The 21,152-nt window shown below is 26.4% G+C and overlaps 2 protein-coding genes across 4 annotated transcripts in view; one reads left to right on the forward strand and one right to left on the reverse strand.

Moving 5' to 3' along the window:
- LOC132948712 (glutamate-gated chloride channel alpha-like) overlaps nt 1-16,197 on the forward strand; it is a 102,565-nt gene extending 86,368 nt beyond the window's left edge. For all 3 annotated transcript variants that reach the window (XM_061019322.1, XM_061019321.1, XM_061019323.1), the window contains 5 exons: nt 261-401; nt 1,046-1,198; nt 2,002-2,231; nt 7,838-7,924; nt 9,105-16,197. In XM_061019322.1, coding sequence (XP_060875305.1) covers nt 261-401; nt 1,046-1,198; nt 2,002-2,231; nt 7,838-7,924; nt 9,105-9,281 — 788 coding nt within the window. In that variant the 3' untranslated portion in view covers nt 9,282-16,197. The remainder of the gene's footprint in view (nt 1-260; nt 402-1,045; nt 1,199-2,001; nt 2,232-7,837; nt 7,925-9,104) is intronic.
- A 1,744-nt stretch (nt 16,198-17,941) lies between these two features.
- Nucleotides 17,942-21,040, reverse strand: LOC132948811 (CCR4-NOT transcription complex subunit 7). The gene is made up of 3 exons (XM_061019461.1): nt 20,751-21,040; nt 18,768-19,202; nt 17,942-18,692 (listed from the first exon to the last, which is right to left on the reverse strand). Exons 2-3 carry the CDS (start codon nt 19,178-19,180, stop codon nt 18,203-18,205), a joined length of 903 nt encoding a protein of 300 aa, XP_060875444.1. The 5' UTR covers nt 19,181-19,202; nt 20,751-21,040; the 3' UTR covers nt 17,942-18,202.
- Nucleotides 21,041-21,152: the final 112 nt, after the last annotated feature.

A 21,152-nucleotide genomic window follows, 5' to 3' on the forward strand; every position in this document is an offset into this window, starting at 1 on the left:
AATAAAATAACAAATTGATTTTCGTAAACAAGGTACGACGATCCGAATTATATCTTGTTTTTACGACACGACTCATCATAAAAGTTATTGGTTTGTTTTCATTGAAGTAATGAAGTGTGACTTAATAAAACGTATTTTTATGAGATGAAAAAGTCGTAAATACGATTAATGTTATGTTATATATTTCATTTTTGTGCGTACAGGGAACGAAATTGAATTTTTTTTTTTTATCACTTTTGATTGTCATCTATTCTGTTTAGTATCATATGAAATGTCAGCTATAAAATATGTGTGGAAAAATGATGAAAGCACTTTGAAGAAGTCACCATCGTTAAAAACTTTAAATGCATACTTAGACCGAAATCATACAACTGAATGCCCGTCTACTGGCAGTTGGAGAGGTAAAATAGTATATTTTATGTTTATGATTATAAATGTACGGCATTATCGATATTTAACTATTACTATTTCAGAGAAATATCGGCGTGCTTTAAATTAAAACTAAATTGCCAAAACGTAATTTATTATTTTGCTATTTGGTAAATATAATAATTGCCTATAATATAATTGTCTATAACACGAAACACGTTTAGATTACACACATTTGATAAAATAATTACCATTTTCCGGGTGTCACCACTCACCAGCTATCGTTGTAACAAAAAATATGGGCAATATAAAAATCCATCCATAATTTCACTTTAAAACAAAAACGTCAACAATTAACTTTATAGAGAATTTAAAACTATAAAATACACAAACAAATCAATAATATAGGTTCATTCAAATTTTTAAGAACCAACTTCAAATATTTTATGTTATAGAAATACTGGTTTAATTTATTAAAATTAGGTACAATCTGTTTACAATAAATTATTATTAATCAATAACTCATTTCTTGTAATTTTTGGTTTGTGAAAAAATATGGTAGTTTTTTTACTATGTCTTTAATATTACATATTTTATGTGAGTTAAGTAGGTATTATATTATTATGGATTATAATGTTTAAATACACAATTTTCACAAATAGTTTATTTTTTATAGGTAACTATAGCTGCCTTGAAGTGAATTTGATTTTTACCAGAGACAGAGCATTCTATTTTACTACGGTTTTCATACCTGGTATAATATTGGTGACTTCATCATTCATCACGTTCTTTCTTGAATGGAATGCAGTGCCGGCAAGAGTAATGATAGGTATTTTATTTTAATCTACCGTAACTATATTATTTCATTTAAAAGTCCAAATGAAGTATCCTCCATTTTTAATAATAAAGTTTACAACAATCATTAAGTAAAATATTTTTGGAATTTAAAATATTTATATATGTATATGAAATATTGTAATTAAGGATTTGTTTAAACAGCATATTATCATTTAAACAGTATTTAAATACATCCAAACAATCGTTCACGAAATTCAAAGCATGTACCAATCATCCACATCAACAATATAGATAATGTCTTCCATATAACATAATTACTTATTATAAAAATGAAAAACTCGATACTAGGTCACTATTATTATTTCATCAATCATAATAATTTTCAACAATTAATTCTAGTCTTAATTTTAGTTATACATTGAATCAACAAAGCATGAAATAATGTTTATAAATAAAATAAATACAATTTTTCATAAATAAAATCGTGTACAATATAAATAATAATTTTGATTTTATTCAACCAAATTCAATTGCGATTGAAATTCAGATTGAAAATCTTGATTTTAAAGCATGTAATTTTTCAAATTTTGTTCATCTCAGGAACACATTTTTGAGTAGGTAAAAAGAGTAATATTCTACATTTGCATGTATAAGTTGGTAGCTTAGTACCCCTATGAATGTGTCCTTTCACATTATAATTGATTTTAATCGGTGAAATAATACTTAAATAGGTTGTACTACAGTAGTTGTTTTTAAGAACTAAGTGGCTCCTTAAATGTATTAAAACAATTACCACTAACTAAATTTATAACATATTAACATTTTGTATATTAGGTGTAACTACAATGTTGAATTTTTTCACCACATCGAACGGTTTCCGAAGTACTCTGCCAGTGGTATCAAATTTAACAGCCATGAACGTTTGGGATGGCGTGTGTATGTGTTGTATATACGCCAGTTTATTGGAGTTCGTGTTAGTAAACTACGTGGGACGAAAACGTTCAGACTGGCCGTTACCAATTGTATACCAGAATAAAGATCAAGACTACAAACAAATAACGCAAGTAAGGTTTCATTATACTTAGTTTCTATTTTTATATTGTATTCGCATAGTATACGTATCATATTCCGACAACACTTACCTAGTACTTATATTATCGTATGGACGTCAGCTCCTTTAAAATATCAATGTTCTAATTATTTAAGCAATATATAATATGTATGTTGCTCCTGGATAATTAAATATCGTTAATTTTGTTTAGTGATAGGCATCTATTTTTTATAAGTTATGACCTATATGAGTTATCGCCCATCACTCATTAGTAATATTACATACCATTATAGAATATAGGTACTCGAGTTTAGAGATAAGTGCCTAACTAGAAGTGTATGAAGCACACCAAGCCGTCCTTTATTATTTAGGTACATCTATTATTTACTGATATTTTCTTCAATTTTACTTCATTTTAAATATTAAGTATGCGTATTATAAAAACATTACATCAGGCTGTAATTACAACGATTGGTTTTACATAATATAATTGTATTGCAACCACTCCAAGTAGTTATCTCCTCCAAACACCGATGAAATATTTTTTAATCGATTAGAAATGCATTTAGGGGTGTCTGTACTACACATTTTATTATTAAACGAAAAAAAATATCCAAAAGAGACATAAACTATTAAATTATTATACTTTTTATTATAAGCTATCGTTTGAATAGAGCAGTGGGTATTATTATAGAAGTTCTATAGGCACACGACGTATTTGGATTCAACCGTATAATATATGAATATATTATATAATAACTTAAAGATCGCTAAGGGAAAATCGAACCTGCCTCTTATTTTTTCATAATGTAATAACCTACATTTATACTACAGGTACATTTTTAAACAAAAAATATTATTAATAATAATAAACAAATCTAAAACTACCGAGGTGTGTACCAGAATGAATGTGTCACAAAGACTTTTCGCTTGAAAATATCGTACAATAAGGTTATTACCTACATTTGCATTTTAATATAAAAGTGATAAAAATACTATATGCGACTATCCTCTTGTCTAGAAAGTTCGTGTGTTATATTATACTTTATCCTGTTATGACATAATAATAACTTTATGAAACTTATAATGTCGCCCCGGCAAACATTTGCACACACGCGTTTTTCACAATATGTATATGCGTAATATAAACTCCACACCTGAAGACATCACAGTTACATTAGACATCTGTCTTCATTTATAAAAGTCGTTTTAGCGATATTGTATGCAGACGTGCAGTGTATTTTTAATTTATCAGATGCGTGGTTTGATATTAATATTCTAATCCACTCAGAGATGAATGCAAGATAATTTTGTAGGGGGTGTTACAATTATATTATTTCACACATTTATCAGATACAAAATTGATAATAAATATTGTTTCTTTCCCAAAAACAATAAAGGTCAATACGTGCGAAGGAGCTCCTAAGCACCCCCTCCCCCAAAAAAAAATATATGCACTGCAGATGTTGATTATTTCATCAACAATTACGTTGTAAATCGTATTTTGTACCTACTTACTTTGCATATAATAGAAACCAGAATAATATTCAAATGCATGAATATATTCTTGCTCTAGTTATCACTCATCTGCAATCATCACTTATCACACATCGATGTAACAAATGTAACGGCCGCTGCTTACCTAGGTACATTTATTTATAACAAAATTAGTACAAAGGTCTGGTCACGCCTATATTGAGTTTGGTATATAAATTAAGAAACGACTCTTCATTTCAATATACCTAAATTAGGTGCATACATATTGTATTATTATTTAGGATCTATACTGTAACTACTGTAAGTTAGTATATAATATTATGTACAATATTATAAATCATAACATAATTCGACTGTAAAAATGTAAATACCTATAATAGGCAATGCCGTCTATAACATATTGCATTATAATATGAACTTACCTATATATTATATGCAACGTACAAAGTTATATAATATTGTTAAAAACGTTAACGCCTTTTGAATACATTTCAGCTTTATTTCGTTATTTTTTTTTACACAAAATACGACAAAATAAAAGCTGATAAATTTTTTTCTCGATATTCCCACAGCGTTACTTAAATCGACAAGATGCAAATCAGATTAGTTATGAAAGTTATGTGGATAACGAAAAATATTCAATATACGTAAGATTTTGGATAATAATTAAGTAATATTGGAAGAAATCGGATACAATGTATTTATGTACCGTATTCCCGATGTAGTATATTATTATGATAAATGCCCTGCAGTAGAAATAACTGATTTAAGCAACAAAAAAACTTTTATGCAGCATATTATTATTTAGCAAGCTTACTTAAAATATCACAGGTATACATCCTTATAATAACGCTGTACGTAATTTATGGCATATATGCTTGATACAAATTTTAATAAATAACACATATTTATTGACTTAGAAGTATTTTACATTGTACAATATAAACACATGTAAATCGTAGATGGATGTTGGCCTTTAATGAACGAGAAACTTGGGTACCTATTGCGAGACGGAAACTATATTTTTAAACCATTTCCTGTTGTTTTTTTTTTAATTAAATACTTCATGTACAAATGTACATTTATTTGATTAAAATAAAATTATTCAATATCTAATTTTGTCTCGGATGTTGCTTACCTGCATATTTCAAATACAAATAAAATATTGTTAGCAGTCGTTTCGCTCATTTCGAACCATTTTATTACCCTAGTCCCTAATTTATATTTTCGGAATTAGTTTTCAGAACTTAATTTAAAATATTTACTCAGAGTACCTATAGATTTTATAAATTATTCGATTTTATATTATCGAATTGTTTTTCGTGGATATTTAATAATGACCAGACATATATTTTATAATTATACGAGAAAAGAAAATAATTCATTTATTATATAGGTAGTAGGTACATTTTACGAATAAGACCTCCTTGTTAGTGCATCATATACTCTGATTTCCCCGATTTCGGGACTATTGGTTTTCAATTCAAATTATTTGAATCAAATATTTTCATGATCAATAATATGACGTACCAATAATACAAATAATTAATTTGTTATTTTATAATATATGTCGATAATAAAAAGTACCTATTAGTATTTTTGTATATTGCCAACATTTATAGCCTCACAATATTTTATTCATAATCACTAATCACAATTTATGTAATGATAAATTAATACACTTACAATACAAAATAGATAGGTACCTACTTATTATTGTTATTTTTTTTATTCTTGGTACAGCTTCAATAACTTAGGTTATTACTTATTATACTTATCAGAGTATAACAATATTAAATATTAATGCTACATATTATGGTTGAATACAATGGTTTTTATAAATTAAGACATTAAGTTGTACATATCAATATGTTTGAGAAATTAGATGATTTTGTTGATGTTGTCTTCGATTGGGCTAAGAGCTTCAAAGAGATTGTCGGGCATTCCTAGGCTTTTATAATATAAAATTAAGTTTTTAAATTAAAATGATCAAATGTTGATATATTTTAGATCACATTAGAATATTACATTATATAAAATCATATACATTAGTTAAATCTGTACACCACAAAATTAACAAAATAATATCAGATACAAACATAAATAGCTAACAATAAACTTCCACAGAAAAATATAATACTATTAATTATTAATGATATTATACTTATATCCGTATGAATACATTAACCGAAATATAGAGCAAGATTAAAGTAGGTACTATGGTATCAAGATATATAACTAAATAATATAGTGAAAATGTGTGTAAGCCAAAAAAAATTATTTATTTAAATAGGTAACTTGTAAGCTAAGTTAATACAATAATAAATTCTCCTATAGGTACAATAAATATAGCCTATACGCCCCTATAGGTAATAATATATATAAATCACATTTATTAATTTTTGATCAAGTTACGAATTATAGCGTTAAGTATAAATAGGATTAGGTATTGGTTAGTTCAAAATAAATATCAGTATAAAATTACCAATTATGAAAATTGAGAAATTTCACTCACTTACATAATACATAACAAAATAAATAAATATTGTATAGTATTTTGGGACGTATATTATCTTTCAAATAAAATAATTAATTTTTTAATTAGTATTTTCTTGACAATTATTGTCTTAAACGAAGACAAGGTTTATTTTCTCTACATCAGACATATTAAGAGCTAGCTGTTATTAATAAACATATCTTACCTTTAAAGTTTACTAAACCTTGGCTTAACACACTTCATACTATTTTAGTGATATGTTTTATACCTAATAGTTATTATTAATTATTTCATCAGACTCTATATTTGAACTTTGTAGTAACTTAAAATATTTACAGTTTTCGCAACCTTAAACTTATAGTATTTTACCTATTTTACTTGAACAATATTTTTCTATAATTTGAAACTGTATTTCACCTAGGTACGGAAAAAACATCATAAAACATAAAACATGTATACGGTATAATGTGCGCTTAAATATAAACTACTTCCATTTACCTAAAGGGAAAGCAAAGTTCCCACATAATATTTGATATTTCCACAAGGAATAATTATAATAATATACTTTCTGGGATGCACTGTGTACAATATAACTGACAAAGGTCAGATCTACCACAATCGCAGTGGCAGTAGTTTGCGTTATTCCGTATTCGACCCATCAAAACCGTAACCTCCATTGCTGTGAAGGGGCACATAATATATATATACGCCCGTGCGAATTGGAACAGTTTTAGTAAAACATATTTCTATATTAAAAGCCGTTAATAATAAAATGCTTTAGGTACCTATTTAATTATCAAGCTGTAATGGTCAATTGACAACAGCTTTTATTTAAAACTTTAAAAATAATTCTTTCTCTATTATTTTTCTCCTGCTTAAAACAATTTATGTTATACATTATAATAAACGACACATTTCAATGTGATGAATAAGGCAGTTCCTTCAAATAATATGTTTACCGTCCTTTAATTTTTGTTTACAATTAATGCTAAGTGAAGGTGAACGACTATAAATTGTCCGTTCTGTTTTATTTATATTTTTGGTTAGTTCATTCTGAACTGCAAGGGTGAGTTAGATTTTTATTTCAGTTTCATTTTGTTCGTTTACTGTCTGAGTAAACGGTAGAATGCAATATGAGTACTTCACATTTTCACGAATAGATGGATACATCGTTGTAGTTTTATCTTTTATATACTATATTGTTTCGTTTACGAAAACTAGGGAAACACTCTAAAATGTAAAATGGCCAGTAACCGAATATCGTATTGGTATTGCAAAATATGACTATTGAAAAAGTTGTGTTATTGTCTTATTGAGCTTAAAATTATAAAATTATGAATTATGAAAAGTGACCTATTGCAAATACCTATACTAACCATTTAAAATGAATTTGCATTCTCTAAATAATTTTCCATTTTCATTATTATGCATACGATCATGAAGTAGATAAATGTAATTATAATATATTTTATTGTATTTACACACCTACTTATAATATTTTTTGTTATAATTATTTAAATGCAATACATATTTTAGTGTCCATAACATTTTATTGAAACCCTACTATAGAGTTAATAATATTTTATATAGTAATAATTTATTGCATTACTCTTGTTTTCATTTAGAGTGACAAGACCCAAGGGGAATGTTCCAGTTGTGGGCAAGGGGCGTGCACACATTCGTTATTACACAACACCTGCCCATCAAAAACAGTATGTACACTTTTGCAATAAACGTGTAAAAACGTTTATTAGAATAATTTAAAGTTTGAACTAAAGAAAAAAAAATGTTCTGTTTTTGCAACAGATATATTAAATTAAATTATTAAATAGCGTGTCGTGGTTAATTTAAATTTAATACCTGTGTGATTAGTATTGTTGAATAAGCTATTTATTGTTCATGTTATAATATAAGGTTTATTTGCATCATAATATTTACAAAGAGAATTGAGATTTACTATACAGTATACATATTAGAATATAGGTACATAAATACAATACTGTGGGTTAAAATACGGTTGCATTTATCAATTTGTATATCAGTATATTTCTTTGACGGGAAATTGTTGCATACCTATATATAAGTATAATAATAATTAATATAATTATAATTTAATTGATTTCCACAGACATTACCTACCTACAGTTTATCAGTTTTCATGTTATGCATTTGAAAATGAACTAAAACTTATACTATAAAGATTTTAATTTTTGTTACCTTATATAATCTTAAGCTAAATAATTGTTATTACCTACTTAATCTATGTATGGCTTAGTCCAGCAGTTCTTAAACTGTGCTCCGTGGCCCCCTGGGGTCCGTAACACTCATGCCAGGGTCCACGGCGACATGAAGTAAATCTTTAAAAGTTTTAGTTCTATTCCCTACAACTTATTTATGCGAAATAGCTTCTTTGCTTTAATTTATATAATAAAAACAAGTTCCGAAACTGCATAGAACACATAGGATCCGAACTACGATTAAAACTTTGGAGTATTGAATCTGATGTTCAAAAACTGATGTCCGAAATGCAACACCGCCTTTTGAAAATTACAAGACACTTTTCTAGCACTCTAACTCGAAAAAAGGGTTCACAGAAGAGTAATATAATACATAATAATATATTACAATGATTGCAAAGTTTCAAAACAATCGATGTTCTTAATTTCCGATGCACAGATACATCGAACATCATTGATCAAAATATTTTTCCCATCTCTATTTTAAATCCGTCATAATAACAAAAAATGATTGTATTGTTGATTTAATTGTACGGTATAATAATAATAATAATAATAATAATAATAATAACAATAAATATATAAAAAAACTTACGTTTTGAATAGTCAAATATTATAAATTTATAATAATATTGTGTTATTTTTTTTTATTCAGGAAGAGCAAAATATCAGAAGCAACGGCGGCAACAAACGTAAAATGCCGCCACACCCGATACGGATCGCTAAGACCATCGACGTCATCGCTCGCATCACATTTCCTACGGCATACGCAGTGTTTCTGATATTCTTCTTCATTCATTACACTAGTCATCCAAGCCATTGGTCCCAGTAGACATATTATTATGTATTATACGGGTGGCTCAAGAAGCTCAACGTTTATATATAGCAATATAATAATAATTTAATATAATATTATTCTAAATACGATCAATACCGGTATTGTTTACAACTTTGCATTGGACTAATAAATTCAGGGGTCCAGTAAAATGATTCTAGATCTATAGAAACGAAATTAATTAGACTTGATGAAAAAAATCTCATACCACGGACAAAAAACATTTATAAAGTGTAATGATATTTGGTTAGGTAAAATTAAATGTGTACATTATGAGGAAAAATAAAAACGTAAATATTTTTTATTATTTTTAATTCTATTCAAAAAAACAACAAATTATTCTTAACTGTAGCAACGCTATTAAACTTCTAAATTATTTTGGTACTGTGGATATCTTTCTCGTGTAGCTATGTGTGTAACTATCTAGACATATTTAGGCATTATAATCAAGTAATAATTTCAGAACTCACCCAAAGAAAATAATTTTTAATTATAAGAAGCATTAAATTACCGCTACAAAAATACCAACTGGAAAATAATCCAACCCGTCTTATAAGTTAGTTAAAAAAAAATTTAAACACATCATTTTATAATATACCTATTATTATATTATGTTTTGTATTGCCTACCTATATGCGTTTATTGTTTAATAAATTACCGCGATGTCGATATTATATATTGTAGGTACTTACCTACTTATGAAGATTTTTTTTCCGTTGTTTGAGATTTATTTTTTCAAGATTTTTTACCCAATAGGAACCACTAATTATGTAATATCATTTACATAATAAATATAATACTATCAGATATTCCGGCAAATGGTAGGAAGTTGGCGTGCAGTATTTTTGTGATCGTACAATGCAGAAGTTATCGAACGACAGTTGTAGGTAGTTGTTGCGTGTAGGTACAGATATCAACGCATTGGACGCATTGACTTCATTAACTATTATAAGTGCAATGTGCATAGGCGCATAATATTATAACGGTTTAAGATACGGGTAGGTGTACTACACGGATATTGTATAGACTTCAAGATATAATATTCACGTATTTTGTTTAATTGTAAATTTACACTCATGTGATATTTTAGTAGCATTTGTTCGTTAATTCTTATTGTATTAGGTACTATTGTTTTTCTTTTGACAATAAGTAACTTTTTTTAGGATTGTAAATTATAATTCGCATAAGGTATATTATAATTGCCCCTGTATTTTCATACACTATAACATGTCTTGGTACATGTTAGTGTTTTACTGTGTCTGTTTGAAAGTAACAATTAATAATAGTCTCTTGGCCATATTATTATACCTACTACCTAGTAACTTTTTTTCTATGTATTCTTGTGTAACATTTATATGATTTATGGATCATGAAAGCACTTATGCTTACTTACCATAGTTTCAATAAATATTTATCATCCAAATGTGATATGTAACTACTCCATTCCCTGGTTCTTCAGTTGTACGAACGATACTAAAAAGAACAAAAAAATGTCACTTAAGTTCACCCTTAGGTACATATTATCTAAATATCTTAATGGTACATTTCACCGTAACGTACATTTCCTAAAATTAATATCGTGAAAAAAATGTAACGTAAAACTCAAACGCGCCTATAATCGAAATGTTTGATCGTATTCGTACGGAAATAGCCGCATCGCATAGTCGTGGACCATAAAGTTATATTTACTTGTATAGGCAACCGTTGAAAAATATACAGGTAAAACATACTAGGCTCTCTTCAAAATATTTTAATATACTAATATTATAGGTGTATTAATTATACATGTATGATGTATACAGTATTCTATAATAGAATAACAATAGTTGATCCGATACGGAATCGATACAATTTCTATTGGTTATTTTTTCATTTATCATCATAGCTCAATAATAGTTTATATAAATAGGTATATATTGCGTTATTTATAGATGAAGATTTTATTAATAATTCTATTTCGATCTGTTAATACTTTCGGACAATCAGAACCGTTTATATTATATTGTGTACGTCTGGATCTTTAAACCGTTCCAAAATGATGCAGTAACTTAATACACACATACGTATATTGGCGCATATTATATCAGAAATAATTCTAAATACTACATTTTTTTTTAACAAACACATCAGGATTAGATTTTAAACTTTTTAAAATAATTTAAAACCGCCTTATCCACGCATTGTATAAAACGTAGGCTTATAAAATTTACCTATACATTTTACCGAATAGGTAACGTACTCTCCGATATTTAAATATCACGTACAGGGTCTAGTGTATATTTTTGCATCCAATATTTTAAAACTTTCAATAGATATAATCTTATTGGAAAACATAAATAAATAAAATTATAGAACAATACTGTCAACCAAACCCACCACCATTGTACGTCCTGCATTAATGCCTATATATATATTATATATGTTACTACTAATGACTAATCACAATATAAAAAAAAATATTCTTTTTGAAAAATAGTTTGGGTGTATAATCAAGAAATGTTTAAAAATGTTCCAACTTACTTAATAATAAAGTTCGATTGTTTAGTTTAAAAATATTTATGCAACACAAGTTTCGTCAATTCCTACGTTATTAATTTTACTTCGTGTATAAGTAATAAAGTTGACAAACATTTTATTAATTATCTACCTATATATTATTAATTCAAATTTTTTCATTAATTTAAAATAGAATGTCGATTTTTATAATAAAAGAAAATAATATGTAGGACGTATAGGTAGTATAGTATACGTCATATTGTATAATAATAATAATAACAACAATAATAATAATAATAACAATAATAATAATAATAATAATAATAATTATAATAATAAATTAGGTCCTTATTTTTTGAACAGAACTACAAATTGTGTACCTACTTACTCCCATAAATGCAATTTGCGCCGTTAAAAAAAAAATACAAACACACGCACATTCAAATTGTACGGCAATTCACAACATTTGTTCATCCTTAACAAAACTGTAATTTTTGCTTTGTGCTTCGACAGTTAGTATAAAAAATAACATCATTCATTTTAAATTATTACAATAATAGTCATTATTTTATATAGGTAGTCAGGTAGATACTTTTTAATTATGACACAATATCAATGTGTATCATTGCCTTATTAGTTGATTCTATTTTATATATTTTTTATAACCACACATAATACAAATTTTTTTTCATTCTGTGTTATCATTTATCGTTTTAGTCTTGTAGGTACATCTACGTGTTTTACAACATGCTTTATTTTTTACCCCATGACTTGCCTTACTTGGCATTTCACAGAAATTCTAGGAATATAATACAGTAGATATTCGATTTGCGGAGCCACACGAGTTCAAAACATGGGAAATCACTTAAGAAAAACGAACTTTTGGCTCTAAAAGGTCAACAGCTATACAATTTACATGCACCCCGTGTCGTAAATTATACGTCTAAAATATTCTTTATCAGCCGTGGTGCACATGACAAATTATACATAAATCACTTTCTGTGTATGAGTGTGGCACAAATTATATATATTTTTTGTCATCTTCTTGGCAAAAATTGCATAGTAGGTAGGTACCAAAGTCTTAAAGTCAAAACATTAGTTTGTAATAATATATTTTAGAGCATATATCATAAAAATTCTTATATTAAAATCAATACAATGTTACGATCAAAAACTTTATATTCATCATATCATTAAACACTAATTTTCGTGCATAGATATGACATACATAATATTTTGAACACACGACAATATCAAAACTATAAAATAGGTACCTAGTCTGCTACAGAACTAGTATCTATAGCCTATTGGCTTTTATATTAATAAATAACTTATGAAAACACAAGTCATGTACCTAACTACTTACGTTCAAAAAGCTATAAAATAACCTAGGTATTAAATACCTAATAGTTTTCATTTTTTATAACCTACCTATTTCTATTTAAGCCGTCGAGGTAGGCACGTCGAAATTTAGAATTTCAAAATGTAATATAGCCATACCATTTACCACTTCAGTGTATGCCGTTATATTTACTTGGTTTCAAAAACGGCTTAGGTAGGTACATTTTTAGGTTACCTAGGTAACCTATTACAATTGTTTTCGTTGTGCTTTGTATTTTCGTAACTTTATTGAATTTCTAGTGCACAACAATATGAGTTGTACCTATATCAAAATCAAACTTAAAACAACATTGTCATTGAATTTTTAATAAAACGATTTCTTATATAAGGTTAACACTTATTTATTTAAAATTTAAATATTTTTATATTTTTAGATAGGCACCTATATAATTATTAATATATATATTATAATCAATAAAATAAACATGTAATATTATTATGATTATACTCAATAATCGTAATTGATTTTTTTTCAAGACGAAAAAATTAAATAACTATGTAACAATAAATAGGTAGGTAGGTAGTATATAAATACTTATATTGAAAATTAACATTTTTCCAAGTTATATTATTTCCATTTTCACAAAAGGTATTAAAGTGATTTTATTTATTATTTTTACAGCTAATAGTCGATTGAAACACTAAGTGATAGGTAGGTATGCATAAATATTAAAATTTGGAACCGTTGGTGAATTATTTTCAATAACATATTCCAATATTGAGTAGAGTTGTTGTATAGGAAAATTCTCGGAAATTATAAATTTAAATGTGTCTTCTTACCTGTAGGCACTTACCTATTATGTCGTGGGTAACTCGCAATACTTCCAATGAAAGAATTATATTATTGCTGAGTGCTGACCTTCTCTCCTACTATGATACCTACCTATTGAAAAGAAACGGTTTTTAAAATAATATACATAATATAGTTTCATTGATTATAAATAGTATTTATAATCAATGGTAATAGGTAGAGGTAGTTTAATAAAATCAAATAATATTATTTTGTTCATCAATTTTGGAAAAAAACCAATTAGCCCGTAAGTAAAAATCAATAAAATATTAAGTAGGTAGGTAATAGGTATTCATTTTATTAAGTTAAAATACCTACGTAAAAGGTTAGTACGTACCTACTGCAGTCAAAATATAATATAGGTAGGTAGTAGGTACTATTAATCCTAGTACTTACCTATAAAAAAAAAAGGTTAGGTTAGATTAAGTATCTACAAAACAACTTATAATCCATTCATACAATAATATTAGCCTGACTAAAGTTAATTTATAACTTTTATTAAGCTATAACATAGGTACCTATAATATTTCGTTTTCATTTTTATAGTCTGATATAATATTTTAACCGCTTAGGATTTACTGTTTGTTACGGCGTGATACATAATTTATTATTAATATAGGTAGCAAACTCTATTTTACACTATCATACAATTTGCAATCATTACCTACTCATTATTGTACCGTGTACATTCCACATTTATATACAAAGGATTCTAACACCATTATAGTTATAAAATAAAATAAATCATCATGCGTTTTCTTATGCCTATTTGTATTATCAACGACCTGTATTTAATATTTATAATATTTTTTTAGGTGCCTAGGTATTATATATTATTACGTTATATTAATATATTATTAATTATTATCATCATGGCTTATTACGCTTTTCATTTTTTCTTTTTTAATAAAAATGTCAAACAGCAATGACATTTAAATTTTAAATCATAATCGTAATATGTAAGTGCCTTTGTGTAGTCGTATTGTTTTGCGAATAATGGTTGTAATTTAATATTGTTTATCAAACATTATAATAATGGATCAACGGGTATATTTGTAAATTGCAAATTGTAATCAAAGTTTAGTGGCACATTGAACGTTATGGAAAACACAATATTTCATTGTTGCGTGTGCGTATATTTTATTTGGGTATTTTTAAGCAGTCAAGCATATCAATTTACGCTGTGTTATTATTTTTAAAGTTGTATAACTCGTATTAATATTATTATTATTATTATTATTATTATTGTTATATGTCTATAGTGGCATTGGCATAATGATTTAAATTTTTGTTAGTTCGTTTTCATTACCTATATTATGGCAATTATTAATTTTTTTTCTGTTTGCATTGTTATTTTTTTATAAAATATTATTTTAGAAAATGAAAAACAACGTTACTGCTAATTGCTAATCGTACTCATGAAATATTGATACATTTTATATTCTCAATATAATAATATAATATAGGTAATATACTAATTATATATTATATTATTATTTATTATACATAATTAAATGTCAAATTGTATAGTTTACTGTTTAACAGATAATATTTATAATATTTTAACATATTCAGTAGTCTTAGATTTAATTTATATAAAATTTATAAATGTACCTATATAATATAAATAAAATATATGACTTTAGCTGAGTTTAGATTTAATATAATATGTAATTTAATATCAATTTTAATTTTCTTTAAATCATAGCGTAGCTACATAATTTGTAGTTTTTTCTTAACTAAAAATAGTTTTAAAGTATTTTTTTGGCATTTGTTATTTTATACACAGGTACTCATTTTTCTTGTAATAAAAAAATATATAAATATAGATATTTATATTATTATATAATATATTTGATACACAAATATTTTATGATGTTATTATGAGTAGTTGACCAATAACTGCATAACATCTACACACCACCTACCTAAACTTTAAAACGTACATAACATACCTACTATTTTAATACTTAATTGAAATCAGTGACTTAACTTTTAAATATTTTATATAATTCAAATTATTAATAAACTATAAAACTATGATGTTGAGGATGCCGGATTCTATTGTTTTTAAACCAAAAAAATAATTATAATTAAGTTTATAAATTAATGATTATTCAGAGGTGTAAATGTATATGTTTTATTTGTTTAAACAACAATAGAAGTACTCACCTAAGTGATTTTCCTGTGTAAATGTGTAATACATATATCAAAATTATCAAAATTAAACTAATTGTAAACTAAGATGGTTGGTGTAAGAAATGGTTTTTTTAGGATATATTTAGTCATTTAGATATGAATTACTATGAATTTTAAAAGTACCAACCCATACTTACACCAAATGATACAACTCACTTTATTACCTACCTGGTATTATGTATAGTATAGTCCAATTATTTTATCCGCATATAAGATTTGCATAAGAATTTTTAAAATATTATTAAATTTTCTTAGTACCTATAGTAGACAGTAGTTATATGCGCAAATTTAATATGGTATTACCATATTTTACTATCATAAATCATAAATCATTCCTAAATCTTAGCTGTGGAAATAAATATATGTGAACTTAAAAGGTCTGTAAAAAATTGTATATATGTTGGTATTTATAGTTTTTTAGGTTTCTGTAACAATAATTTATAAGGAACCATTTATTTATTTTTCAAGCATGAGCTATAATTTTAGGCATTTTGAACTGCAAAATAAATTTTAAATATTTTCAAATAAACAAATGATAAACATAAAAATGTTGAAAATTTCATTCTCTATAGAAAATGATTATTTAAGTGATTGGAATATTTCCAAGTTCCATTAAAGATTTAGTTTTCATAATATACTGTTTTATATAGGTTTAGACTAGTTATTAATATTATTCAAATAACTATACCTAATAATACACGTTGCCTTCTAAGTTCTAATACTATATGTTAATAATAATAACATGCTGATTTACATTGTGAATTTTATATTAAATTATTATTCACATTAAAATGTTAATGGAAAAAAGAATAATATGGGAAAAAAAGACCAAGTGCTTAAATTGTAATTTAGTTAGTTTTACTCATATTGAAAGTTAAATTTTTGTAATTTAAGCTTAAAACAAAAAAAAATTGAAAACAATGATTTAACATATAAAACATTAGCTATATGTATACTTCATTTTAAAATATACTATTCTATATAGATTCTAATTTATGAGAAACCTTGTAATACATTTTTAAACTTTTTACTCACAAGCATTTTCTGATAATAAATTCTAAAAATCGAAAAAAAACAAGTATTTTAAATGTCTACAAAAAGCACAAGAAGTGTCAAAAGATTTTAAATTATCGAAATTAATGTCATGTCTAGAAAATGTAAATTATAAATATTTGATGATTATTCAAGTCTTTACAATTATTCATTTTAGAACCACAACCAAAACTCTAGTATTATGTCAAAATTCCTTTGTCCTTAGCACTATAGATTATTTTTATTAAAAAAATAAATTCTTTAATCTGTAATTCCAAAGTACCAAATATATTTGATTTTCTAACAAAAAACACCCTCATAGTTGAAGTTTGAAGCATTTTTACCACTCCAAAAATATCATTGTAAAATCAATACATACAACAGTATGCTCAGAATCTAAAATCAAACTTAATCTTAGTTTAATAATTTGGTTAAATTTTAACAATTTATAAATAACTATGAGGTTACGTCTAAGAGACTATAACAACTCAAGGAGAACTGTCTCTGCGAGTAGAATAATACATATACACTAATACGTGAATCGATTACCTACATATATATTATATTAGTACGTAAAGCTATTCCTTTACAATGTGATAATTGTGACAATACAAGATTATCTCACTAAAAAAATTTTTTACCAAAACTAAACATTTACAACAATAAATATTCTTTTATTTTCTTAAGTACAGGACAAATTCTCAATTTCCTAAGTACCTACACAAAAAAAGTACACAAATATTAAATTAAATTTTTATTTGTTTTCTCAACATAATTATTCTGCACTATTCTTACTATAATTTCTCAAACTTCATTTAAAATTTTTGAACAAGGTTATACAAAATAAATAAATTGCAAACAAAACATTTTCATTTGGATATTTCAAATTTAAACTTATAGTATTGGTATCATTATAATAGATTGCCATAAAAAAAAATAACTATGACCAAATCAACAAAATATTTACCTAATATTTTTGGTATTCATTTTTTTTTACAAATTAAATAGCCATATCGTAATCATTATCATATCGAAATTGACCATTGTTCAAAGTGGTGATTCCCAAGCCATATAAATGGCCACAGTATTTTTTACTGTCAATCATTCCCTCGAAGTACATATCTCTGATTTTGAAAAAAGCCATGCCTGTTAATAAGGAATCGCTACCAGCCTGATGTTGAGGTCCAATGCGCTTTAATTCTAGCTGATCGGCCACCTCTTGCAGACCGCCCTTTAAGTTTTTACAGCTCTTCATTAGGTACTTAATGTCATACACGCATGGAAAGTACAGAGAAAACATCTCAAAAAATTCGGACTCTTCCTGCGGTAGTTTTTCATCAGTCAACACTTTAACTAAGTAACCAAAATCAAAACTACTGTGGAATGTCATCCATTTTAAATTATCCATCAACACTAAGCCAGATGTTATTATAAATTCAGCAAAAACTATCGGTTCAATTCCATTCTCTTCATGATTTTTAAATTGGATTCTATGAAACAAAAATGAATTTTAAGATATAGGTACTATATGACAATTGCAACATTAAAATAAATTTATCAGTTACCTGGAATTTGTCAATAGTTCTATACTGTCTTGAGCATACATGTCTTCTGACAAATTAAATTTAAAATTGAACTGCCATGTCGTATATTGGCCAGTGGGTGTTTTACCGTCTTCATCAAAAAACGAAAGCCCTAATTGAATGATTCTCAAAAGATCAACATTGCATCGCAACAACTGATAAAGATAATCAGCAGCTGTCTTGAAATCACCGATTGGTCGGGCTACGACCCCGGGAAATTCTGTGTCCATGGCCACATAACAATATTTTGGCAATAATTTTCGTATCGATGCAAATTCTTCTTCTAAATTATGAGCCCACACGTCTTTTATACCACAATCAGACCGTGCCCATGTCTGTAGTTCTGGTTCTTGTTCATCTACTCCAGTGATAGGAGTTAGATTATTATCAGACATATCAATGGTGGTTTTGCTTTACCTGTGTAATATATGTACATATAAGCCTTAAGAATTTTTTTTTAATTTATACATTTGTGTCTGTTAGAACATTAGGTAGATACCAAAAATATTCTATAAATGAACAGAAACATAAGCTATATAATGTCCTCTGTATAACCATTATAGGTACTATTGTTAGGGCATATTTTGTTTAATAAAATACAACAAAACAATTATAAAATAAATCTAATTTAAAAATAAAGAACCTTTATGTACCTCATGCTCATGTATATTTTCGATTGTACTATAGATTTATTATTAACATATTCTATTGTTGGATAAAAAAAAAATGTACCTATATTTTTGAATATTGTTGCATCTTTATAAGTTTATTCCCATATAAATGCATATTTTATTTTAAAAAACTAACTGTAGTATATAAGTAATTTATTAATAGAATCAGAATACTTGCATGTATGTATGCACATTGTATTGTACTTGTAGGTGTGAATGAAATTATTCAAAAAGAATTAAGTTATAAACTCCATAGTTTATACCACAACCACAATGTAAATAAAATGTATCCACATCATTTTTTTATTTGCATTGTGCTTTACACCTAAATTATAATATATAATATATCAGTCGTTATAATTTAAAAATTGGATTAGCATTAAAAACAATAGAAACTACAACAATAGAAACTGTACCTAACAAGTATACATGTTGGTGAGTGACATATTTGAGTTAAAATTCAATTAAAAAATATGTTTACCTTATAGATTTATTTTTTTCTTAATAAGATAATCTGAAATTCTGAACACTGAATTATGAGAATATTAATTATGTCCAGTGACATGGCAAAAAGAGTAATTGAGAGGCAGCTGCCATTGAGGTTTTTAAGGGATGGGAATGACCATAAGTGTTAATTTAGTATAAACTACAGTACCTATCTTAGTAGTAACTATGACAGGTAGTTACAGGGCCGAATTGATATGTATAGGGTCATTGAGCTTTTCACTTTTAAGCGGCCCATTAACATATTCACTGGCCCAAAATGACGTCTAAAATTGTTAGGAGCTTATAGGTGGTTAATGGTATTTTAAACATGAATTTATTTTCACCCACACTCACACGACTAGTTTATATAAAATAAAATTATAATAAATAAAATTTTAAAATTTTTGAATAGTAGCATGTGAATAATATCATATTAATAGTTAAATTTAAATATTGATAATGTGTTATGTTGGGTGGTATGAGCATTACATAATATTGTAGCACTCCCAATATTTTAACTCTAGCTGCGCCACTAGTATTACCTACCTATTTAAACTTTGAAGTAGCTACCTAGAACCTCTACTCAACGTATACCTAGTGGCTAGTACTTACATAATGAAACATAGCATTAATATCAAAGAACATTATTTATGATTCATCTACCAAAATAGTAAATACTAACTACATAATATTATAATAAAATAACAGACGCAAATTAAAAAATACATAGCTAATTAAAAAATATTAAATTATTAAATTGTTTTATTCTTAAAAATTTAAAAATTCTAAATAATGATGTACTACTTACCCACAAATTGAACACGGAACACAGTATATTATTAAGTATGTACCACTTTAATTAAATTAATATTTCTACAATATTAAAATGTTCTACACATTTTAGACGTCTATAAGAATATCCATGAATCTCGATATAACAACTATAGGTACCTACTATAATAATATATAATATTTAATCCTTATGAATTAATAAAGTGTATACCTAATATTGTAATGGACATAATGAGAAAATCAACTGGTTCAGTGTCAACTACACCACTACCTATAATAATAAGCATCATAATATATTATATAAACAGAATATTGTCGATCCGTAGACCGTCAATTATTATTATTATTATTTATTACGAATACGTTCATTCAAGATATTACGGGAAAACACATAGTCGTCACTCGCCGTGTGTATAAA

Source organism: Metopolophium dirhodum, chromosome 7 (genome assembly GCF_019925205.1).
Source record: "Metopolophium dirhodum isolate CAU chromosome 7, ASM1992520v1, whole genome shotgun sequence".
NCBI lineage: Eukaryota > Metazoa > Arthropoda > Insecta > Hemiptera > Aphididae > Metopolophium > Metopolophium dirhodum.

Excerpts from the sequence above, each read along its gene's own strand:
- LOC132948811 (XM_061019461.1), bottom strand. The coding sequence starts at position 19,180 with ATGTCTGATAATAATCTAACTCCTATCACTGGAGTAGATGAACAAGAA. Across the intron at positions 18,693-18,767 it reads GAACTATTGACAAATTCCAG|AATCCAATTTAAAAATCATG; the intron begins GTAACTGATAAA and ends TTTGTTTCATAG.